Genomic DNA, 24,533 nt, shown 5'->3' with positions numbered 1-24,533 from the left:
ATATTGTTGCTTCGTATCATAGACCTAAGAGGATAATATCAAAAAAATAGATTCCGTAGAGGTTTGCAGCGTTCTTTTTATCTTAATACGAACTGGACTCTGTGACACATGTGAATGGGTACAGCTGAGCGTGTACCCTGGAAGGTGTGTAGAAGACGAAGGTAACGGAATATTTATCTCATGTAATGTACAGTGTCAAGTGTAATGCTGAAGGCTACGGAATATTTCTCTAAGGTACTGTCATATGTGAGGTTGGAGGCTTTTGAGGATATCTGTGAGGTATTGTCAGATATGGGGCAAGAGGATTTCTCTCAAGGTACTGTAGAATGAATGAGGCAGGAGGCTACGGGATATTTCTTTATAGTATGTCATGTGTGACACTGGAGGCAGTGAACATATCTGTAAAGTTCTTTGTCAGGTGTGAGGCTGGAGGCTATGAAGCGTATCTGTAAGGCACTATCAAGTGTGAGGCTGGAGGCTCTGTAGCATGTATGGTACTGTCAGGTGTGAGGCTGGAGGCCACACAGTAAATCTGTAAGGTACTGTCAGGTGTGATGTTCAAGGCTACGTAGCATATCTTTGAGGTACTGTCAGAAGTGATGTTGGAGGCTACGTAGCATATCTGTAAGGTGCTGTCATGTGTGATGTTCAAGGCTACGTAGCATATCTCAGTGGCACTGTCAGGTGTGAGGCTGGAGGCTATGGAGCATATCTGTAAAGTGCTGTGTCAAGTGTGAGGCTGGAGGCTACAGAACATATCACTAAGGTGCTGATTACATGAGGTTGGAGATTACAGAGCATATCTGTAAGGTGCTCTGGCTGGCATATGTGAAGTCATGTTCAATGCAGATAGAATACATGAATTTAAAAAGGTATATGGTAATAGAGAATAGTCAAGAGATGGGGTCCCATAAGTTTTCAAACTCAAACAGTATAAGTAGGAAAATATTCCAAACAGGTAAAAAAATGTTTTGCATTGCAAAATAAAGTATTTGATATGATTTGAGTCATGTGCATCCTTAAATCTATTCCAATTTTTGAATTTATCTCAGTTGTGATTTTTTCACTTGTGAACTAGATTACTCTGTGACAATAATGATTCATGAATCAGGAATGAAAGGAATGAGTTCAGTTGATTCCTATTGTTGTAATTTTTCACATAACCATTTCTCCCAGACGAATGATACATTTAACTGTTAATGAGAGGCTTTACATCATCATATATAGGTAGTTAGGTAAAACTGATGCTCACTGCTATTTTACATAAGACTCTAGTAGAACATTGCTGCATTTTCCAGATGGCAAGTGGTCTTTCAAGTCGAGTTATTAATCGTGGCATCACAAGGACAATAACAGGCCCCTGGAACTATGTGGCTGGCAAGCGTTGTGAGCCTTGTGACTCAAGTGGCTCCATGAAGGTGAAGTTATGTAGAGTACATGAGTGAGAATTGTTTTAGATTGTTGTATCTTCAATATTTAAACTTGAAATAATTTTGTGATGTATGAAGTGTGAGCATTTGAATACACTAATTATTAGTTATCAAAAATTATTTTGCGAGTGAACAATAAACCTCATAGGTCAAAGAAACACACTCTGACAAAGTTAACCCCTGGAAGATAGACTGTAGAGCAGATCTAAACTCTCAGAAACATCATTAACAGCGTGATTAATGAAGCAAAGACCAAACAGGAAACTGCACGAACCACAAAATAATGGAAAAACTTTCCACTCCTATCCTATCAATAGTGATGTTCCTCAGGGTTCTGTCCTATCAGGTATTGTCTATCTTCTCTCAGCAATTGATCTTCATTTATCTTGCTAGCCCTATTCACTCTTTTGCTGATGTTTCCACTTTACATGCCACAGCTTGTTCTTCTTCCTCTCCTCCCTTTCATACTCTTTCTCTTTCTCATACTTATCATATTCCCCCCCTCATTTTTGACCTGTGCATCATTTTGGATTGGACAAGCAGTAATCTTGTGAGACTTGATACTGCTAAAGTACAATTTTTCCTTTTATCTCTTTCTAAGAAAATTTTGTTTCCCTATGTTTCCTATGTGGATCCATTTGAAAAATGGATCCACAACGGAATCACCCAGCTCATGCCATTTACATGCAGAGCATAGTTTTAGATGCAACCACTCCACTACCATGGTTCACACAAACCTCATGGAACACATATACTGGATGGCTTCAACTGACCTTAACCACCTGCTCAGCTGTGGTTCCAGTATACATCAGCAAAGCTTTTGACACCATCCCCAGACATACCCTCACACAGAAGATACTTGACATCACCCATCACAGAAAAGGCTAAAAGTTTTTAGCTGACATCTTAGCTGGGCACCGAGCCAGTGTCACTCACAAAGTTTTCACCTTCGTAATTTTTTTGATGCAGCCTTATTCCCAGCCTTCTTAAGTTTTCCACTGTAAAAACACTTTTGATTTTTTTTATTCAGTTCCTCACATATCCTTACATAATCCTCTACAGTTTTTGCCTCTGAATCTCATGGCTTGATGAACTGCTTCTCTTTGATTACTACATCTTAACAGTGCTATGTTTATTTGTTCAGTAGTCATGTGCAGAAAATATTTTAACTGCTTTGTCATTTGTTCATTGGTCAAATATAGTAAACATCTGAGCAGACATGTTATTTATTCTGTGTTCTTGAATAATGAATATCTAACAGTGTCTTGTTATTTGTTATAGGTAACAGAACCTGCAGTGGGCCAGGTCTTGTGTGAGGTGCCAATCTCAGGGCTGGCTGAGGTCAACCATGCAGTTGCGAGTGCGAGAGGAGTATTCCCAACATGGCGTAAAGTACTTATTGATTGATGTTTGTAAGCTTATTTGGCAATGTAATCATTGATTAATGTTTTTAATATTCTTTGATAATGAAAAAATTTCATTGTGACATGCAGTACTAGCTGATGAATATTTGAAAACTGATTTGATGATTTAGAATTGCACATATCATGACATAATGATTTCAGATATATCTAGGCAAATAACAAAGCAGTATGATTATGGTAATCCTTGGCTTTTGTATGTTACTTAGATAAAACTATTAAATCTAACTACATACTTCTGGATTTAAATAACTCAGTGAATATTCATATAATAATGAAAAACATACATTAGATAGTGTGAGGCACCAGAGTAATAAACTTGCTCTGACATACTATAATGTCATCAGCACCTGTTATTGTTCTAGAGGTGCAGTATCAATGTGTGTAGTATTTTCTTTTCCTGTATTCCAATTAAGGTGTATACAAATTAATTGCAGTAACTAGTGATTGTATTAATAGGTCCATGATTTAGAAAATGAAGTTACATTGTAAAGGCATCATGGGGTCATATTTTCTGTCAGTATTGGCTCTTTACTGATAAAACAAATTATTTTGATGCAGAAAGGTATTTGAAATGTGAGTATATCACAGAATTTTTATGGGTCTCCCATCAAGGAGCCATTGTGTAGCATGAATAGGAGCATATCTTGTAAGGATTTTGTTAGGATATATTTTCATTTTGTATTGGTATAATTTCATTCACTCTAACCCATCATTATCAACCAGCTGTACAGTTCTTTCTTTATGTGTTGGGTCAATGCTCATATAGCACATGACATCATCCTTTTAGATGCAAGATACTCATTTAACATTTCTGTATTGGAAGTATTACATAACTGTCTAAGAGAAAGGTGACTTCCATATCAGAAGTTAAAGAATAGTAAGTATCAAATAGATTGCAATATGATTATTAAACACCAGACTGGGCAGGACTTTGGGGAACTGCTGAGTGAGAATTGATTATCATGGGAAGCAAAGCATAAAATAGAAAATTTTTGTTCATAGAGATGTGAGGCAGTGTTAGCTTCTACCTACCTTTTCTTCTCATTTTGAGTTCCATTATATTGATGGGAAACTTTGAATAGTTCTCATGTTTTTGGAACTTAATTATGGTGAAAGTTTGGTAGTGATTGATGCATAAGGAAAGATTCTGGGAAAATAAATCTGTTAGTATATATTAAACATGGCACCATTATAACCATGGTATTTGTTAGGAACTAGGGGTCTGGAGGTATTTCATCCTGTAATGATACTTTTCTCTCAAATAGTTAGATGATTACTGGAGTTTTATAACCCCTGTGCATGCATAATTCTTATGCAACCCTTCAGAATCTTCCTCTGACCCACTTTGTTGTTGTAAGACATTATTTGTAAACTTTGTTTATACTTCTGTTCCGAGAGGTATCAGTTTGTTTCTTTGTACGTTGTTTGCATTTGATAGATGAAAAGTATCTGGATTATGTATGGTCTCTTCCAAACCCTTTTATACTTCACATTCATTCTTTCGTGATATATGTTACAAGACTGCTGTCATTCACATACAGATACTTAGAATTTTTTATTATATGTTTCACTTTTTTCAAAGCTGTCTGGTCGAGAGCGTGGTCAAAAGTTGATGGCAGCTAGCCGTATCATCAGAGAAAATTTGGAGGACATTTCCAAATTGGAGGTAAGACCTTTGCCTTTGATTATCATATATAATTGACAATTCAATATATATATACAATGTGTACATGTATTATAGATATGTATTCTTGTACATACAATCATTAGTAATGCTTTAATCTGCTGTTTTCTGATTTAAAGGTACACGACACTGGAAAACCTATATGGGAAGCCCGGGTGGATATCACATCATGTGCTGATGCTCTGGAGTATTATGGTGGCTTGGCTCCAGCTATTGTTGGTATGCAGATTGAAACCTATGTATTCTATTTTTTATTGGGCTTTTTTCTACATATTTTCATTCAAATTCACCTTTTCCCACAATAGCGAGGTAGTGTCAAGACAAGAGGACTGAGCCTTAGTGGGAAAATCCCCACTTGGCCCCCGTCTCTGTTCCTTCTTGTGGAAAAGTAGAAATTGAAAGGGATGATTTCCAGCCCCTGCTTCCATTGACAGCATGTTGACCCCAATATACCATGTCATTCCAGTTTACTCTGTTCCTTTCATGCCTCTCACCCTCCTGTATGTTCAGGCCCCAATTGCTCAAAATCCTTTTCACTCCATCCTTCCATTTCCAATTTGGTCACCTGCTTCTCCTTGTTCCCTTCACCTCTGACACATATATCTTCTTTGTCAATCTTTCCTTGCTCATTCTCTCCATATGTCCAAGTCATTTCAACACACCCTCTTCTGCTTTCTTAACCACACTCTTTTTATTTCCACACATTTCTCTTACCCTTTCATGACCTACTCGATCAAACCACCTCACACCATGTATTGTCCTCAGACATTTCACTTCCAACACATCCACCTATCTCCACATAACCCTATCAATAGCCCATGCCTCACAACCATATGATATTGTTGGAACTACCATTCCTTCAGACATACCCATTTTTGCTCTCCAAGATAATGTTCTCTCCACACATTCTTCATTGCTCCCAGAAGCTTATCTTTCCCCCCCACCCAATGAATTACTTCCACTTCCATGGTCCCATTCATTGCTGAAACTAGTAACTATGCTTTTATTCACATTTACTCTCAACTTTCTCCTTTCACACACTTCTCCGAACTCAGTAACCACCTTCAGCAGTTTATCACTCATATCAACTACCAGTGCTGTATCATTGGCAAAGAGCACCTGACTCATTTCCCAGTCTCTTTCATCCCCAACAGACTACATACTCACCCTTCTTTCCGAGACACTCACATTTACCTCCCTCACCACTCCATTCATAAACAAATTAAACAATCATGGTGACATTACACACCCCTGCCGCAGACCAACTTTTTGGGGAACCATTCACTCCTCTCATCGTACGTGTACACATGCCTTACACCATTCATAAAAATTTTCACTGCTTCTAGCTGCTTATCTCCCACAGCATATATCTTCAGAGCTTCCACAAAGGATCTCTACCAACCCTATCATATTCCTTCTCCAGAGCCCTGAATGCCACATACAAATCCATCTGTTTATCTAAGTATTTTTCACACATACTCTTCAAAGCAAACACCTGATCCACCCTTGAGCTTTTTTTCACTCTGAGCTAAAAAGTTGAAATGTCCACATGGGTTACAAATGACTGCTATTTTTTGCATTCTGTGTACTGTGAATGTCTGGAGGTTGTGGTTTTCAGTGAATTCAGAGAAAATGGAAGATTTTTGGGGTAAGGAGAGACATTTTCTGACAGATGTAGATTACAGTCATCTGTACCACTTAATGTTTTGTAAGGCTTTTGTTGACTGAAGTCGACCATTACATCTAAAAGGTTAAAGGAAAAGATTGTTTTGTACTTGAGAAATATTAGGTGATTTTTTCAAACCTGGCTTAAGTCAGAGGTATGTGTGTTTCAAATTGAGTTTGTACCCCAATTCTCAAGCATCTCAAATGTAAATGCCTTGAGCCAAACTGTCATAAGTTAGTGAATAGGTTTTGCTAGATTATTAGGATTATATATGTAGCTTTACTATAACTTCACTTAATGCATTTTCTTTTTTGCAGGTCAATATGTTCCCCTGCATGGGGGTTCATTTGCTATGGTTCAGAAGGAACCACTTGGGGTGATTGGAGGAGTTGGAGCTTGGAATTTTCCAATGCAAACTTGTGTGTGGAAGGTAGTTATTGTTGCTTCATTTTTTGCACCATACTTCCTGCATAAAGGATTAGTGTTTGATATATCATACATTCAGAATTCTAGTATATACTCCAGCTGTGTGTGTGTGTGTGTGTGTGTAAAGATTTGCCAAGACTAAGTTTGTCACAGGTTTTTGTAAATAACAGCTCATTTTCGGGTGTGCCATTACTGGCACGTTGGATGTGTGTGCTCAGGGTGCCATTACTGTGTAACTGTATTATAATAGACTCTTTGTTGGATGTGTGTTGTGTAAAATTTGATGAATTGCTTTATTGCAAATGAATTCAATTCATGATAAACAAATTCTTCCTTGAGAATATTCATTCTCACTAAGGCTCAGTCATCTGTTCTTTTCGCTACCTCGTGCAGGAAATGGCAAGCACGTATAAAGAAAGAAGATATGTATATACACATGTATATACATACATGCCCACACACGCACATATACATACCTATGTATTTCAACGTATACATACATATGCATACACAGACAAATACATATATACACATGTACATATTCAAACTTGCTGCCCTCTGCCATTCCTGTCGCCACCCTGCCATATATATTTATTACTGTACTTTTTTACTTTCCTCGAACGTACTACCTCTGTTTCCTTTCGTATCACCTTGGTTACGTTCGCACACATTTAGACACCCTTTTCTGAGCCTTTGAGGATGATTAGCACTCCCCACCTGACTTTTTGGAACAGTGTGGTTGACAGGGGTTGACGTGCTGTCAGTGGACTGAACTAGGGTATGTGATGCAGCATGTAGGAAACCATGGAAAAGTCTGAGGAGCCTGGTTGTAGATGTAGGGCTGTGGTTTTGGTGAAATTACTTTGAATGATTTGGTCATCCATGAATTATTTAGGTACACATATTCATAAAAATGAAATAGTCATATCACACATAGGTGGCACCAGCGCTGGCATGTGGCAATACATTTGTGTATAAGCCCTCCCAGTTCACTCCAGTCACAGCTGTGACACTGGCTGAGATTCTCACTGAGGCTGGAGTACCAGCTGGAGTCTTCAATGTTATACAGGTGGGTGAAAATTTTTACGTCTTTTTGCAATTTACCTTAGCTGTGATCTAAAATGTTCCTGGAAGGTTGACACTAGAGTATCTAAACATCGTACGCCATGAGCCATGCTTTGCAACATCTGTGAGCATATTTTCACATGAATCCAGTTGAAATTTAGAGATTTTAGTTGTTGCTTAACCCCAAGAGTTCTCCTTGTGTAATTGATAGGCAGATTTGAAATTCCTAAAGCAAAGCTCAAAAAGTTCCTGAAGATGCTTGTGATTTCTCAATTAACTAGTCGTAATATTTGAACTAATTCCCAGATTCAGATATGGATTATAGTAACAATTCCTTCTAAACATTTGTCATGACAAACCTTTCTTTATTCATATTTCAGAGACCTTATGACAACACTTGTCACATTTTACAAGCTTATATGAATCAACAGTATGCTTAGAAACATAAATTCAGTGAATTCAGAAAGAAGATTATAGAAATGAAGCAAGATTTAAATAAAGTTTGGAGATTTGGGAAATATATAATAGACCACCAAGTGACAATGACCTGTTAGAATAGCCAAAAAAACTGTTAACACAACAGTCAAGGAAACTGAAAATAGAAACCATATCAAATGTTTTCTTATAATTATCAATTGTCATGCTTAAAACAGTTATGACTTGCAGGGAGAAGGGGAGACAGGAGCCATGTTGTGTAACCATCCAGATGTGGCCAAGCTATCATTTACTGGATCTGTTCCCACCGGGGTAAAGGTAAATAGTTAAGTTGTACCTAAACCCGTTAGATGTTTATTTTACAGAAAAGTATATTTATTCTTTAACTTTATTTTGTTCCATAAATCTTATCACTAAAAGTTGTATGTGAGATGGAAAGTATATGTATTTCCTAAATTCATAAATACTTTCCTTTGTCTTCTCCTTTTCTGCTTCATAATTATCTCTGTATTTCAATTAAGGCCTGGCCTTGATGTGGACTTTTGTCTGTGATAGGAGCCTTCAGCATAAGAATCAAGCATAATTTTTTCAGCTTCTTACCAGTAAAGTAGTAATCAAAAGTTCCATGATAAAGCTTCCTGTTACAGGTTTAGGGTGACTACATGAAATTGTCTGTGATTGGGCATATATAACACATTGAATATTGATATGTTTTCAGGTTATGACTGCTGCTGCTCAGGGTATCAAGTTAGTTACCTTAGAGCTTGGGGGTAAATCACCACTCATTATATTTGAGGATGCTGACATAGAGAATGCTGTCAAGGCAACATTAATGGCTAACTTTTTGTCTCAGGGTCAGGTAAAGTCCAGTAATATAAGTTTTATTAGTCTCTTTTATTTATATTTTCTAAGCATACAAGTCCGTACATCTAATTCTAAACACCATGAAGCAAGATAATCTGTGGAAGTTCTTTTTCAAACTGTGAGGACCTCACATCTACATATTTTCTGATAAAGAGATCACTCTTGTTTTTTCACACTTTTAACCTTCTTCCTAACCCCCTTATTTTTTCTGAAGATTATTGATACCCAATTACCTAAATTCTCATTTGCCCCCTTTTTCAACACCTGTATTTACTCATGACCTTTTGTCATTTTCTCCCAAGCACTTGCTCTCCTTACCTGTAAGTACTGCCCATATATTTCTCTTTTCTCTTTCATCAGCAAATTTACTTTGTTATGCCATCACTCTACCCATTCTCATTTGCCCATCTTTCACCTTATGTGTAACCACACACTTCTTTTCTGCATGCCAGCACTGCTTCTCTAAATACCTCCCATTCCTCATCCACTCCCCTAGCTTTGTTTACTCTCTCCTTTTGCCATTCTACATTCAGTCTCTCCAAGTCTAGTATTTTTTCAAATAAGTCTCTTTTCCAAGTACACTTACTTTCAGAACCCTGTTCTTACCCATAACATTTCCTCTTCAAAAAATTTATGCAAATCTTCATCCAACCCTCCACTGGGTAATCAGACATCCCATCAGCTGCCCCTCTCCGTACATTTGCATCCAAAATTGTTTCTTTTGCATGCCTACCACTTATTGTGTTATCAAGTATGAATATGTACATGTGTATATATTTCTATGTCTGTATATGTGTATATTTTGATATGTATATGTATGTTTATGTGTGTGTGTGTGTGTGTGTGTGTTTATGTATATATATTTGTGTATATAAATGGATGGGCTATTCTTTCTTCATCTGTTTCCTTGTGCTACCTCACTGATGTGGGAAACGGTGATCAAGAGTATATATCTTTCTCTATATTTGCAGGTTTGTTCCAATGGGACGAGAGTATTTGTTCACCGCAGGATTTACAATGAATTTATCAAATGCTTTGTGGCTGCAACTCAGAAACTTAAGATTGGAGACCCATTTGCTGAAGACACAACTGTGGGAGCAACTATTCATGAAGATCATGCCAAGAAGGTTCTAAGTTATATTACCTCTGCCAGAGAAGAAGTGAGTGAGAACATAGCAATTCATGAACAAGTATTAAAACTACAATCTTTTATTTCTTTGTGATGCTTATTATGTAATATTTTTTTTCACTTCCCTTCTGTAATTCTGGATATGGATGTTACATTATTCAGATTGCTCCATGTGTAAAGTTTGATCTGTTTTACAAAGTTCATTGGAGTACTTTGGTTATGTTCATTATACTGAGGAAGGCAGATGATATGATATCAGTGAACCAATTGCAATTTAGTAGTTTAATCTTAAAACAACTCCTCTGTAAAGATGTTCCTCAGCAATACCTCCATTACATTTGTTACAATGTGCAATTCTTCAACAGATGTTTTGAATAATGTTACTTGGTCTTTGGTACACAAAGGAAAAATGACTGGTAAGTGCATTAAACATCACAATAAGATATTATGAAAAGTATAAACATCAGTAAATTTCTTCTGGTTCATACAGGGTGCAACTGTATTGTGTGGAGGAGAGCGTGTAATGCTGGAAGGGAAACTGGCTGGTGGCTGGTACCTGTCACCTGCTGTGATAACAGACTGTAAAGATGACATGAAGGTATTATCTTTGAGTAGTGAAAACTTTAATTGCTGTCTTAAATGACTGTAAAATTAGCTTCATTTATTAGTATAGTTTAGTATAAGTTTTACCAAGCTCTGCCTGCTTAAGGTTACGTTGCAGATGAAAAGGCCACACCATACTCAAAGACTTAAAACACTTAATTTGTTAAACAGGTTGTGAAGGAGGAAGTATTTGGTTCTGTCGCATCAGTGCTGCAGTTCGACTCAGAGGAAGAAGCTGTTAATCGGGCCAATAACACTGACTTTGGCTTGGCAGGGGCAGTGTTTACTAAGTAAGTAAATAGGTTTATGTCATATGCAAGATCTCAATACATTACTATATATATATTTTATGTAATCTTTGAAGTAGAGTGAGCAATTTCCATTTGTATTAGTGTGAGGCTTCATCTGATTTTTATCTCGGTTATAATTGTACAACAAAATTAAACAGTAAACAAAACCAGCTGTAAAGTATATGATATGAAGATATTGAACATGAAAACTCATAGAGCAGACAGAAAACAAAACTGTAGGGATTAAACATGAAAACTGATAAAGTAGATGGATAAGAAAACTATGTTGAGATTTACATGCATACTGATAGAGTAGTCAGATAACAAAACTATAGAGAGTAAACATGAAAACTGATGCAGCAGACAGATAACAAAAGTACTGAGGTCTCATGTTCACCATTGTATTCCCAGCTATGGTATACAGTATACAGGTTTAGCATGGCTAATGCAATTTTGATAACTATGGCATCAGGTTATGAGTGTCATAATTTACCATGGCACCGCCAAATTTTTATCCATGCACTGGGTGAACACCATTTGGCCACTTTCTGCTTGTGGCCCAGCTTGGCAGGCAGTCATTTCTTGGGAGAGGCAGGAGTTACATTGAGTTGTGTAGATACACAGACCCAAGGTCCAAGTGAAGTGTCCTGGCCTTAACACTTCTGAAAAGATGCAGTCTCCTGAGCAGCAGAACAGAAGTGTCATCATTAGTGGTGCTGCCAAGAGGAGTTTTGAGTTAAACTTTTGTGCACCAGAGGGTTGGCTGCTTTGTGGAAGTACAAGGCACGGCATAAGTGATAACATATTGCCATCACAATATTACCTAACCATTTTGTATATGCTTTCTCTGTACTTTTAAAGAATTATCATGTTTCAGAAGTAAAATATGGGCATGTCAAGAATTTTGATCATAAATGTGACAACTTCAGTGAACAGAAAAAAAAAGAATGACATATGCGTTACAGCTGTAATATTTTCAAGCAGGTATTCAGAACAATACTGCTGCACCCGATTAGTATATGATTGAAGTTTTGCATGGAAAAAAATTATTCATAGAGTATCCCAGTCATGTTCTTGACAGGAAATATGTAATATCCTATTGAGTTGATAGTCAGTTTTGCAGAGTGCACCCCTGTCGGTTGAATGAAGCATTTCTTACAAGTTATATATTTTTTCTTAACAAATTGTAAGTTAGCTTATAGTTCCTCATCCAGACACTGTGGTCTTTGTACATCTTTGAACATCCCATATTTTTCTTTGAGCCGACATTGATAATGATGATACTAGTAATATGTCCATCTATACCTTTTACTTTTCGTACCTGTACAAAATATGATAGTTCATGCAGTTTTGATGGTTTGATCTGTGCATGTTTTGCAAGTTTTCCTCCATTATATTACCCCATATCCACATATTATCTTGTGTTCTTCCAATTTAATTTTAGTTCTGTTTGCTACTTTTTTAGGTATTTATTTTAAATCCATTCACTCCACATATCCACTATCCAGTAGTCTGTGTTTATGTATGAATTTTTATTATATCAGTCTTTTATGTTTCCAGAGACATCCAGCGTGGTTATAGAGTGGCTAACGCTATTGAAGCAGGAACCATATGGATTAACACATACAATTTATACACGAATGAAGTTCCATTTGGAGGTTACAAACACAGTGGAGTTGGTCGAGAAAATGGTCATGCTGTGATAGATTACTTCACACAGTCTCGCACCATATATGTAGAGATGGGGGATGTTGATTGTGGACCTTTGTATCAGGATTAACAGTTTGTGTATGGCTGGTTATTCCAGTACATTATTTAGGATGGTGACAACAATAATTAGCATTTAATGTACATTTCATATGGCAAATATCTCATTATATTGGGACCAACTTGAAGGACTTTATTGCTTTTATACTCATTAATATCATCCAACTCTAGGACTCCTTTTAGAAGTCTCCCTCAACTAATGCTATTGCGATATTAAGTTTAAGTGTAACAGACTATTCAGTACTGCTAGTTTAACAGGAAAAATTCATATTAGAGGGTACGTTATGGAATTGAGTAAATTAAGATGAACAATTATATAATGTAAATAATGTGTTATCAGTATTTTCATTTACTGCAAAAAAGACTTGATGGGTTGTACAGTATTACAACAAAACAAGTGTTAAAATCTTTAGATGTATGATGATGTAATATGCAGAGGTGTTATAATGTAGATTATATATTTTGTTAATGAATAAAGATTGGTGTAGAAATAAACAAAAATACTTTCTTTTGTTGTTATTCAATCATTTCTATATTTTTATCTTGCAAATTTTAGCATCCTATTTATGCTTCCTATGTGGAAACTGACTTCCTTTCACTCACATTTCTATACAGGACCCTACATTTGAAAGTTGAAATTGTGCACCATTTAGAAGTATGCCAGTGGGGTTGCTATGGTAACATAAGTTGCCAAGGGCCACAATACACTTGTGGATATAAGAAAGAAATACCATACCAGTTATAACTTTTAAGATATAGTAAGTGCTCTTCATAATCTATCTGCCATAATTTGGTAGCTGCTGTTGACCACACATACTCTTATTGCTCAAGTTTTACACTTTGTTTACAGCTGCATGCCTTAAAGTTTTGTACAGATGTGGTAGATTAATGGATTATACACAACATGTTGGCAAGTTGATAATCATATTGAGGCCTGCTTTTGCAATGTAACTGACACAACTTTTCTTATATTCTGGTTGGATTTCGTGGACCATCTATTGGACTTCCTTTGGAGTGTCTTTAGGTCCCTTGTAGGTTGATGCATTCCTCTTTCCTTTTCACTTCCCTCATGACAAGAGCATAATTTAGAAACATATTTAGGTAGAAGTCTGATCTTTCTGGCAAGTAATTTCTATTAGTGAAGAAAAGGAACGGTCTCATGATAGAACATTGTGCCTCGCCACCCCTGACCTCAATCCATTTTGAAAAGGTTTCACTGCCATGCCCAAGTTTGACTATGTGGTAAATGAGGACATGAAAAGAGTAGAACTGAGATAAGACATAATGAGGAGATATGATTGTGGAAACTACACAAAAGTCAAATTTCTATGGTAATATGATTAGGAAATCGAGGTAAAAAGCCAGGGAACGGGACCTTGTGTATAGGTTCTGTGTAATTTACAATGGAGTAGACATGAACACCTTTAGCTTCAAATGCAGAGGAATTGGTGAAAAAAAGAATTAAGAGAAAAATCAAAAAGCAAAGGAGCTCTGAGATGTAATCTATTTTTGAAGTCACAGTTAAAGTACTGAATTGGGTGTGATGGCTTGATCATGATTTTCAAATTGTATCATAGCTTGACCATGATTTTCAAAGTCTGTGATAGCTTGACCACAGTCAAGAGTTGGCTGATGGTATGGACAACTGTAGCTTTCTTACATTCAAAATGTAAGTACTAATTTTTTAGAGTACCTAATTTTCCGCCGCATTTTTAGTAAAAGTGTCGGAAACGATCAGTACATTAGAATTAGTATTGCTCCCAGCTTCAATAATCACTAACAATATCTATGACATTCTTATTTGGTAATCTTAAGAGAAGATAAGTAATGTGTTCCACCACTGAGAGGTGTACCTGACCATCTTATTAGATTACCTACAGACGTAAGTATTAAAAGAAGTACAAATAAGATTGGTGTCTTTTTAAACCTAAGATCTGGAGGCATGATTTCTAATCTATTGGTGAGGGAGGTATAACACCAAGAAGGCAGAATATGAAGGGTTTTTACCAAACTTCATTTTGTGCCACCTGGCAACTTTTGCGAAAAGGGCGTCACGATTCTTGAATTGTAATGAAGTAGAAGTTACCAATCTGATTTTGGTAAACAATTCTTCATGGTCGTCGAGGCGTCACGAGTGAGCTTGTCCACACTCAACAGGGCCAAATTTTGTGTTGAGGCAATAAGGTGGATGAGTTATACCCTAGTTTATGGTGTGCTTAAACATATAGGACAGTTGATTTCTTAGGTTCGCCGTTAAGTAGTTGGGCTGGATAATTTACGCTGTAAACACAGTAAAGGTATATTGTATTAACCAGTGACGGAATTTTTATATAGATCGATATAATAAAAGGATACCAGCTCTGCCTCTTGGGGATAAAGGGAGGAAGAATGTTAGCTATTTACTTTCATTTTACATTCCCCGCGTGTCATACGGTATCCCTATACTCTGAATGAAGCCAGATAGCAGGACTGCTGTACGGTATCGCTTAATAACATAATCCGTGAGGCTTTTGGTAAGACTAATGATATTTATTAACTTCATATTTTTCTGTATATATATATATATATATATATATATATATATATATATATATATATATATATATATATATATATATTGATATGTTATGAGCTCCTTCCCGCTGATACAAAGATATACTAACAGTTGTGTCGCAATAAGTGCTGCACATAGTGTCAGTCCACCACGAATCTCACCGAGTTTCTTGTATTATGACAGCAGTTTTCCTAACTTTCGTTGTTTATGGTGACACCACACTTAATAAAATGTATAGTTTTTAGCTTCCTCAACGATATCGATCTAAATCCACCACAAATTCCTGAGGATTCTTTGGTTGACTTGGTGTCGTGGAACACTACGGGTGTATTTCATTGATGCCACTGCACTGGTCTTGCATATCATTGCTAAGGGCAGTGCTATGCTTATGACCATATTTCACAAATATTCCCATCATTTTAACGAAATTCACTAAAATCTATAAGGATTTATTAGTCAACATAGTCTTTTACAACATTACAGATGTTTTACTGATCCTACCGCTTTCCTCTTGGATTTGATTGGATTTTATCATTTAGGAAGACCCAATTCCTTCGCTAATCCTCATAGGTTTTGATATATACAGGAAGACAATGAAATGTTGATGTCAACATAAAAATATATGGTCAACTGGGCATCCAGCAGTATCACTTTGATCCCTAGTTTTCACTGACACTTCTACTCCTTAATGTTATTTCATCACAAATATATACCAACACTTTGGCCCTCAGTAAGATAGATGGGAGCTAAGGACTGAGAGTCTAACCCTCTAATTATCAGTCGTAAAGTTCTTGGAGGCATCACAGAAATGTGTACGGATTTTAATGAAGTGAATATCGTAGGATTCTTTGTACTTAGAAGTAATTTAGAGTGGAAGAACGTGATGTGGAAAATTATTTTTTTCCGACATGTAAATTTCAGTTTAGGATGCTACTGAAATAACTTTGGAATTTGAAAAAATGACACATAAGTGGTCTCATTGTACTTATTAGAAGTGATTTAGAGTGGGGAAGCATGATTTGGTAATTTATTAGGGCATGACATGGGCATAATCCATGAAGAAAGAACGTAAGCATGCAGTATTACTTCAGATTTTGTAGACCCATGCACCATTTTGATGGCTATCCAGATTTTGTATGGTGGAACTGAGGCTCTCAACCTGTATTTATTACTTTGATCAAAAAGCTTAGAATCGCAGTGAATAGTATCTTATGTATAACTGACTCACTTGGCTTTTATCATATAATTTTTTTCTTGTTTTGAAATGTATTTTTTTTTGAAGGGGTTCAACCACCAACAGAATGGGACCAAAAAATAAGAAACTGAAAAGAAGTAATGAGAAGATGCCTGAAGAAAATCAGTTACATGCTGCTGATGGGAGTTATGGTAGTGAAATGGACATGAACTGTAAAAGTATAAACGATGTACAAGAGATTCCAGCAGAGGATGGCTCAATTGCTAAACAAGTATTGGACATTGAGAAGAAGCAGTGTGAGGAGCTTTTGAAAATAAACTATGGAAAAGGAGTATGTTACATTTATAATCCTATTGATTATGCTCATGAAATACATGAAGATTTTGTCACAAAGTTCTGCAGTGGAGGAAAAAAACTGCTATTGCTTGGAATGAATCCAGGGCCATGGGGCATGGGACAGACTGGGGTTAGTGTTTTCATTTTTGTGGATGAATGCATACTGTATTTGTTTACCTTACTTGCATCTTATTTGTACAGTTTTTCTCACAGTGATTCACTTACTTGGGACAGTGCTACAGCATAAACCATTGCTTATCCATATAATCATGTATTCATAGAATTATTTTTAATATCCCATTAGATTTTTTTCTTTGTAATTATTTATATATATCGATTGTTATTATAGGCTTAAGACATTTTTTCAAGTGAAGAATAGTTTGCATCAGGGTTATGTGATTTTACCATGGCTGTTTAATTTGCATATAGGATGCATGGTGAGGAAGGTTGATGCAAGGAATTTAATGTGATGAGCAGGTATGCAGTCCATTGCCAGTATTGGGGGCCTGAGCAGTGAATCAGTTGTTGTTTGCCGATGACACAGCACTGGTGGCAGATTTGAACGAAAAACTGCACAAGCTGGTGTCGAGTTTGGGAGAGTGTGTAAGAGTAAATGTAAATGAAAGTAAGGTTATCAAGTTAGATTATTTGTGTGGAGAGAATTTAAATGAAATGGAGTGTTCTAGATACTTGGGAGTGGATAAGGCAGTGAATGGAACCATAGGAGCTGAATTAAGCCATAGGATGGATGAGGGGGCAAAGGTCCTGGAAGCAATGAGGAATGTTTAGGAAAAGAGATCACTGTCTATAAGGCTGAAGATGGATATTTTGATAGTATAGAAGTCCTATTGGTGTTGTGTGGATATGAATCATGGGCGTCAAGCAAAAATGTGAAGAAGAGGGTAAATGTGTTGGAAATAAAGTATTTGAGGTCAGGAGGGTTGGTGGATTGAAATGATAGGGTAAGAGAGAGGTGTGGCAGTAAGAGGAATATGTATGAGAGAGGTCAAGAGGGATTATTGAAATGATTTGGGCATATGGAAAGGATGACTTAAAAAGTATACACATGAATAGTGGAGGGAACAAAGAAAGTGGGGGAAACCAAGAAACAGATAAAAGGATGAAGAGAAAAATGTTTTGAAGGCTTGGGACCAGAACACACAGTAGGGCATGTTGAATGCAAGGGGTAGAGGGATTGGAGCAATATGGTATACTGGATGTGATGTACTTTCAGTGGGCTGAACCATGGAATATGAATTTGTTGGGAGAAACCATGGAAAGGTCTATGGGGCCTGGTTGTGAATAGGAGGCTGTAGTTTCAGCTGATTATACATGACAGCCAGAGAATGGATTTGAGGGAATGAGGCCATAACTTCATCTGTTTCTGGCACACCTCTCTGATGTGGCAAATAGCAAACATGCATCAAGAAAAAAGATAAGATTCATAACTCAAGTATTATTTGAACACTACTTCTATTTGGTATTGTTGTACTAGAGAGAGAGAGAGAGAGAGAGAGAGAGAGAGAGAGAGAGAGAGAGAGAATCATATTTGTCATTTTTACTGTAGTGTATTCCCTTGTGTAAAGGCATATTTTTGCAGGTTCCTTTTGGACATGTAGGATATGCAAGAGATTGGTTGGGTGTCAAAGGAAATGTTTTAAAACCTGTAAAGGAACATCCTAAGCGACCAATCACTGGACTTGAGTGCTCAAGAAATGAGGTAGAGTGTCACAGAGTAGATTTTTTTTTTTTTTATCTTTACTTATTTTAGTCTTAGACAAATATTAGCTTACTGAAATCTTCACTCAACTCTCCATCCACTCTTACACACATGCATTTGCTCCTCTATAGAAGGCTTTCACACCAATCCTGCAGTGAACCTTGCACCTCATATATCCTTAACACATCCCATAAAACATTCCACTTGATTCTGTCATACACTTCCTTAAAGCATGTTAATGAAGAAAACAGAATTTATTACTGATATATTTCAGAATGATTTTACAAGAGAATGAAAATTATTATCAAGTCATTGGATGGAGAAAGTGGAAGGTTATTGATCCTGTGGTTAGGCATAGCCTGTCATTGTTTTGCTGGCTGAATTTATTCCCATGTAATAAAACACTTTCTTTTCCATATTTTTCTCATAGTCATTGATTTAATGCATTAAGAATGATGAAAAAGTTGCCTACTTTTACTGTTTCTGTTGTGTATGGAGGGATTTCTACTTTCTTGACGTCCTTTTGTTGAACTTTGTTGTCATATAACTTTTTTAAAAAAATTTGTGCTATCAGCATTTGCTCTTTGGTTTCTTTGCATGTTCCATCCACTGCTCTGACTCTCTTCTAACATCTGATATCTTTTTTAAAACATTTCTTGCTTATTTCCTTGTGCTTACAAATATTTTGTATTACTGCAAGAAGCTCTGTGGAGAATAAAAGAGGCATGCCGCACAGTTATGATTTATTAAGTTTTTCAGAGGCAGACTTAATCTTCTCCTCTATCTCCAGTTGAATGCTGAATTAGATAGCAGTTCAGGGAAATAAGTGGATGAAGCAACCAACATCTTAACATGCTTATTCCATTTGGTGTTGAGATCTTCTTTGTCTTTGATCATATCCAAACCATTAATTAGAAGTCTGCAGCACATTCATGTGTGAAGTATATGATGAATGAGGTTCATAAGACATACAGAATGTATCAATGTGTTTTAAATGTTTGAAAGTACATATGATAAAGAAGAGATAACTTATTCCTACATCCTCATGTTGATACATCTTCATTTGCTTATTTCAGAATGTGTCTCTTTCTTAACTCTATGCAGTGCTGTAATGTTGCACATCATTTTCCCTTTCAATTAACTTTAATTTTTTTAGTTTCTTTGTTCTATTGTTTTCATACTCTTAATACATATTTACTTTTATTTTCATTTAATTGATTCATTTTTTCAAAGGACATATTCCTTTAGTTTGGAAACAGTTTGCTTTTGGAAGGCAATCCTGTAGTACTCATAGTTTATGGAAAGTAATCCAACAAAGACCATTTATTATCTGCAGGTGAGTGGCGATCGTCTGTGGTCACTGCTGAAAGAGCTTAGTGGCAGCCCTGAAGTGCTATTTTCCCAGGTATTTCTTCATAACTACTGTCCTATCTTCTTCCTCAAGGATTCTGCAAAGAATGTCACACCCCCTGAGTTGAAAGTAAGTTAATATTCCATAGATTACTGCTCTATCAAAGACATACATAAGTGGTAAGTAACTTACACTGGGTTTTTAGTTTTTAGTCCATTGTATTGGCACAGATTTTTTGTCTGAGACATGCTACTTTATATTTGATAGCTAATACACTGAAGTTGGTTTTTGTATAGCCACAAAACAAAAATGATTCACATATTTATATGTTTGATAAGACAAACTGATTTTTATCTCCACGTGTGCTTTGTACCTGTTGCTTTCTCTTGTGCATTTACTAATCAGTTGCACCCTTTCCATGCAAATAATGCCCATACACCTCTTTTCTCTTTTACTAGCAACTTTCTTCATCATCCCATAAATGTCACATACATGTCCTTCTGTTTCTTGTGGTATTTCTCAAAGAAATTCTTCAAAGTAGACACCAGATCCATGCATTCTCTAGTACTGAAACCACACTGTTCCTCCTTAGTCTGATACTGTATGTATGCTACAACCCTTTCAGTCACTGCTCTCCCATTCACCTCACCATGTACACTCAACAAACTTATACCTCTATAATTTGAACTTTTACCTTTGTCTCCCTAGCCGTAATACAGTGTCACTATACAGTGACTATGCCAATCCTCAGGCACCTTGCCAGTATTCATAGATATGGTGAAAGTCGTAACTAACCAATCAACAATGCAGTGACCCTCTTTTTCAAGAAATTCAGCTGCAATACCATCCACTTCAGCTGTCTTGCCATATTTCATCTTATGCAATGCTTTCACAACCTGTTCTTTTTTCACCAAATCACTTTCCATGTTTCTCTCACTTTGCATACTTCTCTGACCTAAACACACTAATTCTGCCAACCTATCATCATACGTATTCAACAAGCCTTTAGAATGCTCACTCCATCTTTTCTTCTTGACACTGCCTGTTACAACTTCCCCTTATGACCTATTCACTGATGTTCCCTTGGAGAGAATGAGTTAGGGGGAGTTGACAAAGAGGATACAAGTGTCAAAGATGGAGAGGACAAGGAGGAACTGAATTGGAGATGGAAGATTGGACTGAATGAGATTTTAAGTGTTCAGGGCCTGAACATACAGATGGGTGAAAGGCACACATGGTATAGAGTGAATTGGAGCAATGTGGTGTAAAGGGGCCAATGTGCTGTCAGTTGACTGTGAACTGGGCACATGGAAATCATTATAATGATAATAATTATAATAATAACAGTGGTAATAAATGCCAAAAGAATGATAAAGATGATAGTATTTTTAGGAATGTAGGATGTATATATGTCAGAATAGTTTATCTGTCTATCTATCTATTTGTCATGCTGAATAATCATTAGTTTCTAGTGTTTTACAAATCCACAAAATCAGATCAGATTTAAAACAAGCATCTGTTAAGTTTCCTTTACAACTGAGATACAAATTCAACAGGTAAAGGAAAGAGCCAACTTGGAGGCTATATGTGACAAAGCATTGGTCGAGGTAGTGCAACTCCTTGGAGTGGAGCACGTTGTTGGTGTAGGGAACTATGCAGCTGATAGAGCCCAAGCAGGTCTACTCAAGGCTGGCTTGGAAACTGTAAAGGTATGTGTATATGTTGAAAAAGACTGTGCTTGTTTTATTCAGTAAAATTGAATTTGTACATGTCAAATTTTTTTTTTTTTTTTTTTTTTTCTCTCGCTGTCTCCCGTGTTTGCGAGGTAGCGCAAGGAAAGGAAAATACATTGCTGTATTCAATCATTCCAGAATTTGTAGCAATGATGTAAGGCTTACTTGTTTTTTAATAATTTCTTCACAGTTGTAGCTCCATTTTAAAGAACAAGAATTGTGTATTGAGTTGGATTAAATGGTTCATGAAAATTGTATGATATGCAACTGTAAAACCTGATTATGTATATGGATTTATTTATCATGGAAAGGTGCCAAAGGATTAGTGGAATTGTGCCAATGTATAAAGGCAGGGGGGACAAAGGTGAGTGTTAAAACTTCAAGGTATAAGTTTTGTTGAGTGCACCTGGTAAATTGTATGGGAGATTAGTTGTGATTGAGAGGGTGAAAGCAAGTACAGAGCATCAGATCGGGTAGGAACGGTGTGGTTTCATAAGTTATAGAGGATGTGTGGATCAGGTGTTTGCTTTAAAGAATGTGGGTGAGAAATGCTTAGAGAAACATAAGAGTATGTATGTGTCATTTATGGATTTAGAGAAAGCTTGTGATAGTGTTGATAGAGATGCCTTATGGAAGATCTTATGAATATATGTGTGAGGAAAGCTGCTAGAAGAAGTGAGTTTTATCAAGGGTGTAAGATCTGTGTATGAGTAGGAAGAGAGGAGAGTTATTTGTTTCAGGTGAAGGTAGGTCTGCAGCAGAGGTGGTGCGGAATGTAAATGCAAGAACCTTGTAGATCAGTGGAAATTAATGTTACAGTGCTAAGGCTACCAACCATAACTCGAGAGGCTGACAAGATCAAGGACAACTGGTTCCCTAAGGTGGACTTGCTGCCTTGCTACTCCTTACAATTTACAGGTATTTTTATGAAGCTAGAACTAAGGAAAAGAATTCCTTTTGTGTGTAATTAAATAAAATTTTCATCTGTTATACAGGTCAGTACTCTGATGCACCCCAGCCCTGTAAACCCCGCTGCAAATAAAGGTTGGAAAGAAATTGCTACAAAACAGTTGACAGAAAATGGTATCATACACTATTTTAAACCAAAAACTATCATCCCTGATAATGAGAAATGTAGTTAGAGTTTTGTTAAGGTAATATCTGCACATTCCTATTTTGATGAAGATTAGGATGAAAATTTCATTCTTTTAAGCATTTTTAAGGCTTAGTACTGACACTTTCATCAAAATGTCAGATCAGGCAGAAGATCAGTGGATGTTAGAAGCTTTTCACCAAGCAAGAGAAGCATTAGCTTCAGGAGAAGTGCCAGTGGGTTGTGTTTTTGTATACAACAGTGAAATTGTTGCCAGGGGTAGGAATGCAGTTAATGAAACCCATAATGCCACTAGACATGCAGAGATGAATTGTGTAGATGAGTTATTGAAATGGTGCAAAGTTAGAAATTTAGACTACAAAACAGTATTTCCAGAAGTGAGTATTTATGTTACAGTAGAGCCATGTGGCATGTGTGCTGATGCTCTTGGTCAATTATGTATCAAGAACATTGCATTTGGTTGCTCAAATGATCGCTTTGGTGGTTGTGGTTCTGTTGTAGATGTACCAAAATTATACAATTATCCAATGAATTTGAAGAAAGGTGTTCGAGCAGAAGAGGCAATAGAACTTCTTAAAGAATTTTATAAAGGAGAGAATCCTAATGCTCCAACTGGGAAAGCAAAGAGGAAAACACCAAAGAAGGAATGATGATTGTTAATGCATGAGATATAAAATTATGTTATCATGTAAACTAGTTTACCGTTTTGATTTGAATGTGGGCTTCAGCGTTGTAATGGAAAGTTAGTGATGATAACAGAGGAATAACTTATCCTTGCATTTATTTAACTTTTCTAGTTCTTTTGCTAAACTTGCAAAAATTGTGAATGTGGTACAAAACTTTGTATTAGCACCAATATCTTAGAATATATCATTGATTGAGCCATAGGGAATGGCTACAGTTTGATACAAGGTATGTTTCAGATTTTTTGCTTATTTACTGTGATTCCCATCCCCTTCAAAGCAACATTTCTTTTGTATGCAATAGATAGTTTAATTTATTGTGTACTTGAACTGAAGGTGAAGCTTATCAAAGTGATTTTAATTATGACCATCCAAATACACAAGTATACTTAAATGTGTTTTTAGGTTATTCCATTTTGTATGTTGTTTTTTACATTTGTCACAAATAAAAAGATGTATACATAAAACACATTTGTTTCATTTAAATGTACATTCATAGCATTTCCCCTTTTTTCCACACACTCTTACAAAATGTACATGTTTACATGATCTGCTGATCATCGTAAAAAATACATTCACAACCACCAAAAGTACAAACAAAACATAAAACAAATGTCATTCAACATAAAAGAAAACAGGTGTCATGACTACCCTAATTAATGTCAAACAAATGTAGCAATAAATGTGCTACTTTTACAATATTAAACATGAGAAGAAATCATGAGCAAAAATGGTCAACTCTAGCTCTATATTGATTACAAGGGAATTAGAATATTCTTAGCTAGGAAATGTCATCACACTTCCTTTGAATAGAAAAATACTTTGCCTCATAGATACTGTACTTTCAGTGATTACAGACTGATAAATGCTGAATGGGAGTTGGAGGAAGGAGTTTTTCAAACCTGATATGCCTGAATGACTTAAAGATAGGAATGGTTGAACCATGGATTAGAAGTTGTCCTAAAGGAAAAGGGGGTAAATGCTTTCAGTCCTGGAACTAAAATCTCTGCTGTGCATTTGGTGGAGAGAGAAGCATAGAAGCATTACCACATAAGAGACAGTAA

The 24,533-nt window shown here is 36.3% G+C and overlaps 3 protein-coding genes across 7 annotated transcripts; all 3 read left to right on the top strand.

Moving 5' to 3' along the window:
- Positions 1 to 31: 31 nt before the first annotated feature.
- Positions 32 to 13,290, top strand: LOC139759889 (4-trimethylaminobutyraldehyde dehydrogenase-like). 3 transcript variants are annotated; one of them, XM_071682437.1, is made up of 13 exons: positions 32 to 161; positions 1,299 to 1,418; positions 2,712 to 2,822; positions 4,437 to 4,520; positions 4,658 to 4,757; positions 6,522 to 6,634; positions 7,568 to 7,699; positions 8,362 to 8,448; positions 8,849 to 8,989; positions 9,966 to 10,154; positions 10,614 to 10,721; positions 10,898 to 11,016; positions 12,577 to 13,290. In XM_071682437.1, the coding sequence occupies exons 2-13, from the start codon at positions 1,299 to 1,301 to the stop codon at positions 12,794 to 12,796; spliced, it is 1,524 nt and encodes a 507-aa protein (XP_071538538.1). In that variant the 5' UTR covers positions 32 to 161; the 3' UTR covers positions 12,797 to 13,290. The 3 variants fall into 3 exon arrangements, with proteins under 3 accessions (XP_071538538.1, XP_071538537.1, XP_071538536.1); XM_071682436.1 differs by having other exon boundaries at positions 100 to 144; XM_071682435.1 differs by having other exon boundaries at positions 114 to 234.
- A 1,545-nt stretch (positions 13,291 to 14,835) lies between these two features.
- Smug (Single-strand-selective monofunctional uracil-DNA glycosylase) lies at positions 14,836 to 23,936 on the top strand. Of its 3 annotated transcripts, none has more exons than XM_071682433.1 (6): positions 14,836 to 14,967; positions 16,620 to 16,863; positions 18,469 to 18,588; positions 19,925 to 20,068; positions 21,496 to 21,648; positions 22,668 to 23,936. In XM_071682433.1, exons 1-6 carry the CDS (start codon positions 14,897 to 14,899, stop codon positions 22,812 to 22,814), a joined length of 879 nt encoding a protein of 292 aa, XP_071538534.1. In that variant the 5' UTR covers positions 14,836 to 14,896; the 3' UTR covers positions 22,815 to 23,936. The 3 variants fall into 3 exon arrangements, with proteins under 3 accessions (XP_071538534.1, XP_071538531.1, XP_071538533.1); XM_071682430.1 differs by having other exon boundaries at positions 16,620 to 16,998; XM_071682432.1 differs by lacking the exon at positions 14,836 to 14,967 and adding an exon at positions 15,087 to 15,296 and having other exon boundaries at positions 16,620 to 16,998; positions 22,668 to 22,814.
- LOC139759888 (tRNA-specific adenosine deaminase 2) lies at positions 22,921 to 23,936 on the top strand. Its single transcript, XM_071682434.1, has one exon. The coding sequence runs from the start codon at positions 22,921 to 22,923 to the stop codon at positions 23,434 to 23,436; it is 516 nt and encodes a 171-aa protein (XP_071538535.1). The 3' UTR covers positions 23,437 to 23,936.
- Positions 23,937 to 24,533: the final 597 nt, after the last annotated feature.

The sequence above is a fragment of the Panulirus ornatus genome, chromosome 34, assembly GCF_036320965.1.
Source record: "Panulirus ornatus isolate Po-2019 chromosome 34, ASM3632096v1, whole genome shotgun sequence".
Classification (NCBI taxonomy): domain Eukaryota; kingdom Metazoa; phylum Arthropoda; class Malacostraca; order Decapoda; family Palinuridae; genus Panulirus; species Panulirus ornatus.
Note: the sequence above shows the minus strand (reverse complement) of the source record. Positions and strands in the feature narration are given on the sequence as shown.